The 12,401-nt window shown below is 30.5% G+C and overlaps 2 protein-coding genes across 6 annotated transcripts; both read left to right on the top strand.

Annotated features, from left to right (window-relative positions):
* The first annotated feature begins 1,259 nt into the window (after positions 1-1,259).
* LOC136783171 (AP-1 complex subunit sigma-2-like) lies at positions 1,260-3,009 on the top strand. Its single transcript, XM_066743094.1, has 4 exons — positions 1,260-1,420; positions 1,490-1,668; positions 2,055-2,163; positions 2,659-3,009. The coding sequence occupies exons 1-4, from the start codon at positions 1,418-1,420 to the stop codon at positions 2,827-2,829; spliced, it is 462 nt and encodes a 153-aa protein (XP_066599191.1). The 5' UTR covers positions 1,260-1,417; the 3' UTR covers positions 2,830-3,009.
* A 1,525-nt stretch (positions 3,010-4,534) lies between these two features.
* Positions 4,535-10,932, top strand: LOC136783149 (coiled-coil domain-containing protein 112-like). 5 transcript variants are annotated; one of them, XM_066743064.1, is made up of 13 exons: positions 4,535-4,788; positions 4,934-5,121; positions 5,201-5,314; positions 6,003-6,229; positions 6,624-6,972; positions 7,230-7,411; positions 7,490-7,900; positions 7,984-9,194; positions 9,264-9,367; positions 9,429-9,692; positions 9,786-10,434; positions 10,500-10,727; positions 10,791-10,932. In XM_066743064.1, exons 8-13 carry the CDS (start codon positions 8,986-8,988, stop codon positions 10,846-10,848), a joined length of 1,512 nt encoding a protein of 503 aa, XP_066599161.1. In that variant the 5' UTR covers positions 4,535-4,788; positions 4,934-5,121; positions 5,201-5,314; positions 6,003-6,229; positions 6,624-6,972; positions 7,230-7,411; positions 7,490-7,900; positions 7,984-8,985; the 3' UTR covers positions 10,849-10,932. The 5 variants fall into 5 exon arrangements, with proteins under 5 accessions (XP_066599161.1, XP_066599178.1, XP_066599170.1 ...); XM_066743081.1 differs by having other exon boundaries at positions 5,201-6,229; positions 7,984-8,730; positions 8,825-9,194; XM_066743073.1 differs by having other exon boundaries at positions 5,201-6,229; positions 7,984-8,736; positions 8,825-9,194.
* Positions 10,933-12,401: the final 1,469 nt, after the last annotated feature.

Genomic DNA, 12,401 nt, shown 5'->3' with positions numbered 1-12,401 from the left:
AAACTGAATCATGTACAGGTATAGTTTCTGCTTCCCTATACTATCTTGTAGCAAAAATGCTTCTCGCAAAATTGATTCATGTCCATCTCAACTCCTCTATACTATCTTATAGCAAAAATTTACAGACAACAGCAGACGAAACGCGACATCGAGAAATATGAAGATGACGTTTTGGACGTAGTAAAAGTATTATCCAAAAAGCATATTATTTATATTGGAAACGTAGGGATGTCGAAAAATGGAATGGAAAATAATGCAAATATGGTGCATATATATAATATTATTTATCAAGTATAAAAGGGAAGAGATCGGATGCAATTTTCAGCCTATAGAAGAAAAAGCATCAGATAAGTATCGGGAGCAGTAAGTCAGAAGAAAGACTAATTTAACAAAGCAAAATATTCTTTAATCTTTCTTTTGATTTACTATTCCCGATACTTATCTGATGCTTTTTCCTCTTTATAGGCTGAAAATTACATCCGATCTCTTCCTTTTTATACTTGATAAATAATATTATATATATGCACCATATTTGCATTATTTTCCATTCCATTTTTCAACATCCCTACGTTTCCAATATAAATAATATGCTTTTTGGATAATACTTTTACTACGTCCAAAACGTCATCTTCGTATGTGTCGATGTCGCGTTTCGTCTGCTGTTGTCTTTAAATTTTTGCTATAAGATAGTATAGAGGAGTTGAGATGGACATGAATCAATTTTGCAAGAAGCATTTTTGCTACAAGATAGTATAGGGAAGCAGAAACTATACCTGTACATGATTCAATTTTGAACAGTGTCCGAAAGCACTGAGAGCTTATTATACCTAAAACACTATACTTCGTTTCACACTTACTATACATTTTGCGTGGTATATTCAATTCTCGCCAACAAACTATACAGCGTAGTATCTTCAAACATGGCGGACTTGGCAACGCTGGATCTGACATAGTTGAAGCGCTCCAAGCGGTAAAAAATGAAAGCAGAGGAAGCCCGGGTTTTACATTGATTCTTATGGATATTTTTCAATAAATTGCAATTTATTATTGAAAACCTTAAAACTTTTGAATTTGGGAGAAAAGTTTGTACATTTATTTTCCATCGAAATCATTATAACCCTCCTGTAATTTCAATAGACATTTAGACACTTAGGCACTTCTGCGCCATATTGAATTTTCTATATATCTATATATATTGACTCCGCCCACGTGTCAGATACAGTTATACATTGACACTTCGCTATCATTGTGTTGGTGTGCACGGTCTCTATACAGCGTAACATAATTCAAAATGGCGAAGTTAGCAACGCTGCATTACAGTGAGTCAAAGTCAGATCACTAAATGTAAGCAAACCACGAAGTAGCTGAATTTGAAGCTTATATTGCTTAATTTAAAATAATTGTGGAAGTGTAAATAATGGTAGTTAATTTAATTTTTTTAAGCTACAAAATATAAAAAAAAATGTATAGACTCTTAACTTTTTTTCAGATGCAATTCATGTTACTGTTTAGTCGTCAAGGTAAGCTTCGTTTGCAGAAATGGTATGTCGCCCATCCTGATAAGTTGAAAAAAAAAATTACGAGGGAGTTAATAACAACAATTCTTGCAAGAAAACCGAAATTATCAAGTTTTCTTGAATATAAAGATGTCAAAGTGGTTTACAAAAGGTATATACCAAGTATTTATTTTCAGAAAATAGGTATTATAACTGCCAAAACTGTTTAGGACTGATTGTAATAAAAATGAAAGTAATTAAATATGTTTTTAATTTGACAACTACTGTAGATTATTTGTTTATATTGTTTAAATTCTTAACTGAATTGATGTTTTTTTTCATATTGTTACATGATAAAAGATTAATTTAAGAAAAAATTGTTTACTTTTCTTTAATATAATTTATATTACAGTTGTTTTATTCAAGTTTGGCAGCAAAATTGTTCCCGATGATGTAAAAATGACCAAAGTTGCTACCAGGGAAATTATTGAATAAGTAACATGAGATTATATGTTAGAAAAATACTTTTAATGAATAAATATGGTCGTTAACTTTCAGATATGCTAGTTTATATTTTTGTTGTGCAATTGAGCAGAATGATAATGAATTACTTACATTAGAAATAATTCATCGATACGTGGAATTATTAGATAAATATTTTGGAAGTGTAAGTATTTCAACAATATATTTGGTTGATTTTTTAAATTAAGAAGCGATAATAGTATAATTCTAATATTTCTTAAAATTATACATATAAAATCAAATAATTGTAATAAAATGAATGAGCAAAAAAGCATACATAATTAAATTATTATTTAATTATTTATATTTCATAGTTAATTTATTATAAAGTTGTGGATTCTTAAGCTAGGTATTTGAAGTCTTGATTAACTTAATTCAATTTAGTTATGATTTGTGACACTAGGCCTTAATAATATTTATTTCACCTTTCCAATTTATAATTTCTCAGTTTACAAAAGTAGATTAGTAAAGCCATTCGTCTTAGCATATTTAGAATAAATAGCCTATTTGTATAAATAATCTTAAAAGTTTAAGTTACACTTGTGTGCTTAGACAGTTTCAGTATTAAGACAAATACAGAATTTAACTCATGCATTTTTTGAAAACAAAGTTTTAAGATACTCTATCGTTTTATTTGTAGGTATGTGAATTGGACATTATATTTAACTTTGAAAAAGCATATTTTATTCTGGATGAATTACTAGTTGGTGGTGAGGTGCAAGAAACTAGTAAGAAAAATGCATTGAAAGCTATAGCTGCTCAGGATCTGCTACAGGAGGTTAGTTATGGAGATATACCTATTGACTTGTGACATCTTTTAAGAATTTTATTATTGTAATGTTGATAATTTTTAACATATTATATTCAAAGTATGCTGTTACTCTAACAATAGTCATTTATCTGTGGTACAAACTATTAGTTAGACTGGAAAGTATTGTTATTTCTGCACTATCAATATGATAAAAAATATAAACATTATTTTCTAGGCCTACTTAATATATTTAGATAAGATTTATTTTAGACAATATTATTCATGTTTTTTAACTGTTTTTGTAATACCAAAATACCAACTAATTTTCTCAAATAACTTAGATTCACTTATTTTCATAAATAAATCAAGTATATTAAACGTAAATGTAATTTTAATCAAATCTTAACTAACAAACTTTAAATAGTATCTGTAATTTTGCTTTTATTATTGAACCCTTTCGTTACGAGCTTCGTATATAGACGACATCCGCGTGACGATCTGTGCGTACGAGTTTCGCCTATAGGCAACGTCAGTGTATAACACTCAATCATTTGACCATGAGCCCCAAGATGTGTTTATGTTTACGTATAGTGTACATCCATCACATTTGTGTTATTATCTCTTTTTTTCTCTTATGTTGAGAAGTGAAATATAAACATAAATTCATTTCGAAACATTGAGGCGCTACTCCGGCGGCATGGTGGCCCGTTCAGCGGTGTCACTCCGGCGGAGCACACTATCGTAGCGAAAGGGTTAATTAATAGTACCATCTGGTACTCTTTTCGCTTAAGCTAAGAAACTTACCAAAGATGCATGAAAATATATTGTATACTGTCAAGTAATTTTATATAAATATACCATTATGATGTATAATTTATGATAATATCTATAGTTTATATTGGATTTCTGCAATCTTTGTGCCAAGCTAATATCCAGGTCGCTTTCCTCAAAACCAATTATTTCACCCCTTTAGAAAGTAGGTAGCTATTTGTATATAGAAGAGGTGGGCTCATATTGTGATAATAAGATACTCATTTTGGTGTTTTGTATTTTATAATTTACGTTAATTTACTAAATATATTATGTAAGAAAAAACGAATTTATACTTTTTTAATGGGAGATGTCCTTAACTAAGAGTAGCATTTTTCACATACTAAGGTATTAAGTTTAAAAAAAGAACATGTATTGTAAGCGTATTTTTATAGAATATTTGCTGTGCCAGCTACCGATTTATTTGGTAAGAAGACTTGCATTTTTGAAGAATTATGTTGCGAGCTATGTCTGTAGTTTTCAAAAAGTAAATGAGAATATATATATATGCCAAATTAAGATTTTCCTCCTTCGTCATCTCCTCCAGCCAGAATGTATGTCTTGGGCTGAAGTTGTCCGCTTCAGTGACGTCATTTTCCTACTACTACCAATCTTCTTTTCGGCCAAATTTGTTACTACTAACAACCTATATTCGGCTCATAAAATTTGTCACTATCACCAACCTAATTTTGGACAGTCAAAATTTTGTCGGCTGCAGTTTTAATAATAAGGTTATATTTATTATGATGATGTTGTTCACCCATTATGATTGTGAAATTTTTTAATTTCGGAAATAAATTCAATTAACGGGATTCCTCAAGCCCTTTGTTGCCAATATTACGGAACGAAAAACGCGGGACAATGGTTGCGTTTCAAATTTTAAGCGCTAAGGTAGCGCTATATCATGATTGGTCAGTTGAATCAATTTGACCAATCATGACACGTATTTTACCAAGCGCTACCGTAACGCTAAAGTTTTGAAACGCAGCCAATGGTACGGCTCTATTTCTCAACCGATTTCAATGTTTTTGGGCTTGTTAGAATCATTATGTCTGGCACCTTGTCATAAAGAAGCCCGTTTTTGCAATTTGCTTCGCATTTGACTTTTATTAAACGAATTGTTTATTGACTTGTACTGTCGGTAAAGCACGCGTGAGGGATCCCGTTAATGGTATCCATGAACACACAGTAATGGAAGCATAAACGCTTGTAAGTTGAATTCATAAATCTGATTGTCGTGTCACTTTTATTAAACAGATTTATGGTTTCAATTGTACATTTTTATTAATTCTAGATATTTTTTCGGTCAAGCGTAATATATGAAATTTTTAACCGAGTGTTTTTTGATATGTAGGATGCGATGTGATTCTACACAGCTTGGAAAACAATCTAAGTATAAAAGAACTGGATCGATGATTATATGCGATTTAACCAACAGAAGTGCCATGTTTTTGGGTATATTTTTCAGAAAAAATAAGGAGGGGGGCTGCAGTAAAAAAACATAAAATCTATTCGGAAGCCACATTCCTGCGAAAAATAACGGTTTCTATATTTAGATTTTTTGAAAAAAAATGTTTAATTTTTAAAGAAAACTTGAGACTGTATGTTTTATTTCTTACAGGGCTTGAATACTTTAATATTCAATAAAAATCAAAAGTTCCGTAACAATGGAGTAACACACTTGTCATATACTTCAAAAATAATTATAGATTAAGGAGAAGCTAAGATCACAAAGGTGTGGTTTATCTACCAATGGAAGACTTATACTAGTAAACATGTTACAAACCAATTACACATTGACAATTATTGATATTAAAGATAATTATATTCCTCCATTTATTGTGGAAGCTATTTTTTGTTTATTGAAAATGCGACATATAGAAGACAAAAGGAATTTGAAAATAAGAACAGCAATTATTGAAAAACTTTTGGGTTTAAAAGTATCTACTAATATTATAAATGATGAAATACTTCAGGTTATTGGTATCAGACAGAGAGTTTTGATATTTTGATAGATTTTATACACATTTAATATACTTTTTAATATTAGCTTGATTTCGTCGCTAACAGAAGGAAAGTTAAACGTAATGATATAATAACAAAGTACACAATGCAAAGAAATATAGCTAAAAGCAAGCATGAAAATTTTGGGTGGATATACAAGGTTCGTGAAAAGGAACAAGAAAAATAACGAAAAATTGTATTGTTCATTATAGTAAAAATATACTTAAGGTATTAAAATTGACTAAATCGAAGCATATTACAATATACCAAATAAGGATGTTTAAATATGCGTATCTCTCCTTTATTTTATAAAAAAATATTTAGTCAACTTTTACATTGTATCAAGACTTATCCAATATTATTATGCTATAGTTCAACTGTTATATAACTAACAATTTTTTCAATATATATTTTAAAAGGTTCTTTGTCAAAAAAATTCTACAAAACCTTTGCCAACGTTTCAAGCACAACTACATAAAAATTCTTTACGCTTCTGCGTGGACTGCTTGTCACTCGGCGATTGGGGACCAATACTAAATAGCCTTGCGCAAAATCGAAATCTCCACGATATACTTAACTACAGTCTCAGCAAATAGAAACAAATTAAAGAAAATATAAATACTGAAGAAAAATTGCATCTAATACGGTAATAAACGCTGATAATTTAAAAACATGCATTAGATCAGTTTAAATCACACCGTCTAGTGAAAATAAACCTTTAAGGAACTTTTTTTTCAATTTTATTTAAACTGTCAATGCATATATATTTTAACCATCAAGCATAAGCTTATTGTTTAACAATTCATGCAAATCCTTCAATTTACGCCAAGCCAAATCCTGCACTGCCCAATAATAACTCAATTAAGTATGCCTATATGTACAATACCATTTATTTTTACCGTTTCATTCTTTTTTCAAAACTTAACTAAAAATTAAGTCTAAACAGATCACTTGCTGATTTTTGCACGATGCTAATAGATTTAAAATTTTAAAAGTATTTAGTTGTAGCTATAAAAAATTGTAAAGAATTTTCTTTTCAGATACTACTTTGGAAAAGTGTAAGTTTGCAGGTAACGCGTTGGTATGGGCTGGATAAGGGTTAAATAAAATTCGATTAACGATGAGCACTGGACGTCTGGCACTTTAATGAGACATCTGCAAGAGAGGAAGAGAGCCGGTGCTGTACACGAACTTCTTGCTGCGTTGCTTCGTGGACTCCGTGGCTACATGCATGATGAATTCACGAGCCATCACTACACTACCCTGTTTCTCGATGGGATCCCGCTGCCTCTAAAGTATCAACATTCTCGCAGAGGGCCTGCTTCATAACCGAAATCTCAAAAACCTCTCACTTGCTCGCTGTGAAATTGGAGACTTAGGTATACACAAGTATGTTTTAAAGTTTTTAAATTCAACCTGTTTTATCTCCAGAGAAACTAAACTTTTGCTTTGACATAAAAAGATTTCTATTTTTTTTATTTTTTATTTTAAAGTTTTAAAGACTTTCAAAATTTTAAAGCACATTCTTTTAAATTTATTTTTAGTTATTTTATGGAGTAAATATTTTTTTGCCTACCTTTTTAAACAGAGAATAATTCAAGTTACTGTACCATGAATTTTTCTAACCGAGTGCTTTTTATATGTAGGATGCGACATGATTCTGCACAGCTTGGAGAATAATCCAAATTTAAGGGAACTGGACCTATCATCATGCAATTTAACCAACAGAAGTGCCATGTTTTTGGGTATATTTTTCAGAAAAAATATGGAGGCTGCAATGACCAAACATAAAATCCATTCGGAAGCCACATTCGTGCGAAAAATAACGGTATGTATATTTAGATTTTTGTACAAAATACTTAATTGTTAAATAAATCTTGTTAATTGAATTTTTTATTTTTTGCAGGGTTTGAATACTTTAATATTAAATAAAAATCAAAAGTTCCGTAATGATGGTGTAAGACACTTGGCATTTAATTTAAAAAATAATTATAGATTAAGGAAGCTAAAATTACAAAGGTGTGGTTTATCTGCCATTGGAGGACAAATACTAGTAAAGCTGTTATGAACCAATTACACATTGACAATCATTGATATTAAAGATAATTATATCCCTCCATTTATTATGGAAGCCATTTTTTGCTTATTGAAAAAACGACATAAAGAAGACAAAAGGAACTTGAAACCAAGAAAATCAATTATTGAGAAACATTTGTGTTTAAAATTGTCCAACAAACGCAGTAAAAGAAATTTGAAAAATGTAAGAAATCGTGTGAAAAATGGCTTGAAACTGGAAAGTATGAGAATTCTCTACAAGGTAATGATTAATTATATTTCTGAGGCAAATGTAAAACTAAAATTTTGTTTTATTAATTAAAAATATAATTATTTCTAATTTAGATATACAACAACCCTTGGAAAGTGAAGAAACCATGTTCAATGAAGGCTACGAAGTATAAAGTAGAGAAGAAGAAACAAACGAAGAACAACAAACATAATAGTCCGAGTTGAAGATATCATGGAAACTATAATCTTAATAAATTAAAATTATACGTAATGAATGTACACAAGGAGAATAAAACCTTGAGAAACAACTTAGAAGAAAAGAAGAAAGTAATTAAAGAAGAGAAAAAACAGCAACTGAAAGCAGAAAAGAATTGCGAACAGATAAAACCTCAAATACAAGATTTAGAAAGAGAGGTCTTGATAAAAAAGTTATTGCCCATTGCCAAACAAGATAAAAAGAAGTTATTTCAATATCTGCAAACTAATTTGAAAACATTAAAGAGGCTTCTACCTCAGAGCATTCTAAAATGAATTTTAATTTAAAAGAACTTCAAGGAATCAATGAGAATACTGAAGATAAATCTTATTCAACATTAAAATCAACATCTAGGATTAACAATATGCCCTACAAAATTAGATAGTATCGATCAAGAATAGAAATATACAAATATTTAAATAAGAACACAAAAAGAACAGTTTTATATCTTTTTATTGTTAAAGAAATGACATATGTCATTATACAAAATAAATACACACTAATAAAATGAATCAAGTTGAATATTCCTACACAAAAAATTAAAACGAATTACAGAATAAAATATTGTAATTTTGTTACACATGACGAAAGTAGGAACCACTTAGGTAAATGTATGTTTCATCTTTTACTTACCTTAGGTAATGTATTATCGACTCTACAGTAGAATTGATTTTTCTCTCATTGTATTGTTACAACTAGTAAGCTTACTGTATACTGTTATGGTTAATCACCATGGTAACCTTAAAACTAATCGAATAAAGTAGCCCCATGAAACCCCCGCAAAAATTCTGATTTGCAAATATCAGTACTTCTACCTGCTATTTATCTTCACTTTAATATTCAATCAGCAGCCAATAAACATGTGTGATAAAGTTAAGCGAAATGAAGAAAGATATACTATTCAAAGAAAAGCAGGCTCTTTAAAAAAATCTGAGGCCATTGAAATATACGTAAAATTACAACTGCAAGAAAGTTTACTTGATAAAGATTCTACAAACTTTGTACGACTTCTGAAAGTCGATACTGTACAAGATATTACCAATATGCAAAAAGAGATTAATTCAGATAGGTAAGGTATAAAAAGTTCTAATTTGTAAAAACTGTATAATTTCTTTATTAAAAATTCTTGTTTCTACAGAAAAAACGTATTAAATATGGTAAATAATAATATATACATGATTGCTAGCGAAATAGAAGAATTAGAAAGGACGATATCTGATCCTAATCGTATCCGAACAATAGGTAAAAATTTCAGTAGTATTACAGTTTTATTTCAAAAATTAAATTAAATACTCATGTACAGATGCTCGTAAATGGAGAATTAAACTGACCAATCTTTTAAATAAAATACAAGAAACTAAAAAATCTTGCAATTTGGAAGATTCATTAGAAGAGCAAACAAAACTTGAGTCGGAACTAAATCAATTCTACGTAAATATGGGAAAAGTCGAGAAAGTGAAAAAATCGTTGAAGATATTAAATACTGATAAATTAAGAGATAAGAAAAAAATATCGGTGGATGATTATAAAAATGTGACAGATTTCCATTCATTAATAGCTCGAACAGGTATAAGGCAACAGATGTAATAATTACGTAAATTAATATTTGATAAGAACTATTTATATACAAGGAAAAGAACAATATTATTTATTTATTCAGGTCATACCGAATATTGGAGCGACGAAGATCACATGTTTTTCTTAAAAATGCGAAGCAAGTGCGATAATGTGCCAGCATTAGTTGCTGCCATTCAAGGCAAATGTCCTGACTTGTCTGTGGCAGCTATAATAAATCACGAAGCGTGGTATAAAATGTATATAGAATTAAGGGAGAAACAGAGAAGCACGATTAAAGAATGGCGTCAGAAAAAGACACTAAATAAGGCGAATAGTATGCCAAACAGTCTAGAAGTCGACGACGAAATAGTATTAGTAGATAAATACGAAAATAGCACTAAAAATGAAGGTAAAAGTGTTATTAACAATAATTCTAGTGATGTGAGAAACAGAAAGAAATCAGATAAAAATTCAAAAAGTCAAGCGATAAAATCTGACAAAAAAAAGGAATTAATAAAGAAATGGCGAGAAGAGAAAGCAAATAAACTGTGTGCAGACGAGGAGCGAATAAAAAATCAGTTGAATTGTAAGAAACACTTGGAGGAGAAAGACCGGAAGCAGCGATTAGAAAAACTCAAAGATATATTGAAGGAATACAAAGAAAAGAAACGATCCGAAGAAAAATTAAAAGAATTGACTAAGAAAACGATCAAGAAGGAAAAGACTAATACAGTTTTGCTGCAAGGATTTTGGTAATTTTATATATAATGCGATTTAAAATTTTTATCAGTCTTGTATTTATCTCTGTTGATTGTAGGAAACGAGATTTACATTATGTCGAGAAGAAAAAAGATTTAATTTCTCACGTAAAAATATTGAAGCAGCGACGACCTATAATACTGAAAAAGAGTTTAAAGATTAAAAACGCACCAAGATGTTTCACCTTGTACAATTCTACCAAGATCTGGAAGGCTAAATGTAAAAGTTATAGCGGAAGTCCAAAAAAAAATGAAGAAAGACTTTACATCAAAGATATACCCAGGCTGTAAGTTCTCTCATTGAGGATACTTAAAGTATTTGATTTTATAAAACGTTCTTTACATTACAGAGCTACCATATGGAGAAATCAAGAATCCGAAGAATTCAGAAGAAACAGATCTGCTTGATTGAATTTGGATATTAGAGCTTAAGGACGAAAAAAAGAAACTACCCATTGATATATACTTATGTTTATTTTTCTTTACGCGTGAACGTACCTTTTTTTTCTTTCAGACGATGTACATAATAAGTTATGAGTAAACGAGCGTTGAACTTATCTGTAACAATGATTTAAACATTAAGCTTTACAACCGCAATATGTTTCTCTTAAATTGGGATAGAGAAGTATTTATTAAATGGTGCAAGTCAAAGGATTAAAAGGGATAGGAGAATGGGGATAAAGGATAGGAAAAGTTACTTTAGTAACATTGTAGATAAGTTCAGTGCTCGGTGGCCTTTACTCAAATATAATATATATATATTTATATATATATAATATACTTTCTATTAACCTTCTGTTCGTTAATTCGATATTTCTTTCGTTAGGTTACCAAATACAAAAACATAGGTGATACAATATATATATATATAATATTATAATACAAACGCGCCGCGTATTGTGCTGAGTACGATATATACTAGATTGACATTTTTCTCGCAGGATCTTACGCGGCACGATACGGCGGCACCTTTCTTGTGGGAATATTTACGACCATAGTTTCTTATTCTTAATTTCTTTTCTTTATACTATTTATACGTAGAAATATAATTATTTAGAATTTATAATGTATACCTTCTAAAAGTTTATTACAACGAACAATAAAGTGTTTAATGAAACGCTCCAACACTCTTTCTGTCTCGCGCTCTCTCTCCTCTGTCATTTCGCATTTTTACTTTTTTATGTCCTTCTTTCTCACTTTCACACAAAATTTTTTCGTTTACACTGTTATCTCGTCCACAAACTCTCGCATTCTCTCGCTGACTTTCTCTCCCTTTTGCTCTATACCCTCTAACACACTTGTCATTCGGTGCAAGCATCGTACTCGACTCTCCAAATTAATAAATATGAACATTTGTACAACGTTTTGTCCCGCAGCACGCCACCTCCCTCTTACTTTACCCTCATTTTGACATAACTCGTCGTGGTACACTCAACTTTCATTTTATTCCCCTTTTAAGAAACTTACGATAATAAGGATTTTGTAGAATTATACTTTTCTTCAAAAATACAATAACGTCAAGATTCTTCTTGTCAATAAATCACTATGTCAATTTCGACAGACGACACAAGGACAAACAGCGTTACGATATCCTCGTTTAGATATAGAAAACCATACTGCTGGGACTCTTAAGATTTTCAGGTATAGTATAAATTTAACGCTTAAGATTCATGAATTGGTGGCCCCACGCAAACTCGAAGATCGTTTACTATTGAAATAAAATGATTATCGGGGAGTAAACGTCAATGAAATTGTACCAGTAACACAGGTGGACTTTCTTAGATTTTTGTTTCCTTCGGTTTGATTATCGAACGGTTCACCAGGACTGAAAAGTTTGCAACGCTTTTTTTCTTTAACGAACGCATGATTTGTAAAAGTTGTACGTGTCCCTGGACAAGGAGCTTGCGAAGGTTACACATGCACGATTCTCTCGCTGAAAAATGACGCTAACGAGCATTTCC

This window comes from Prorops nasuta, unplaced genomic scaffold, assembly GCF_024137725.1.
Source record: "Prorops nasuta isolate Cenicafe-Biocafe unplaced genomic scaffold, Cenicafe_Pnas_1.2 PNAS00002, whole genome shotgun sequence".
In the NCBI taxonomy this organism is placed as follows: domain Eukaryota; kingdom Metazoa; phylum Arthropoda; class Insecta; order Hymenoptera; family Bethylidae; genus Prorops; species Prorops nasuta.
Note: the sequence above shows the minus strand (reverse complement) of the source record. Positions and strands in the feature narration are given on the sequence as shown.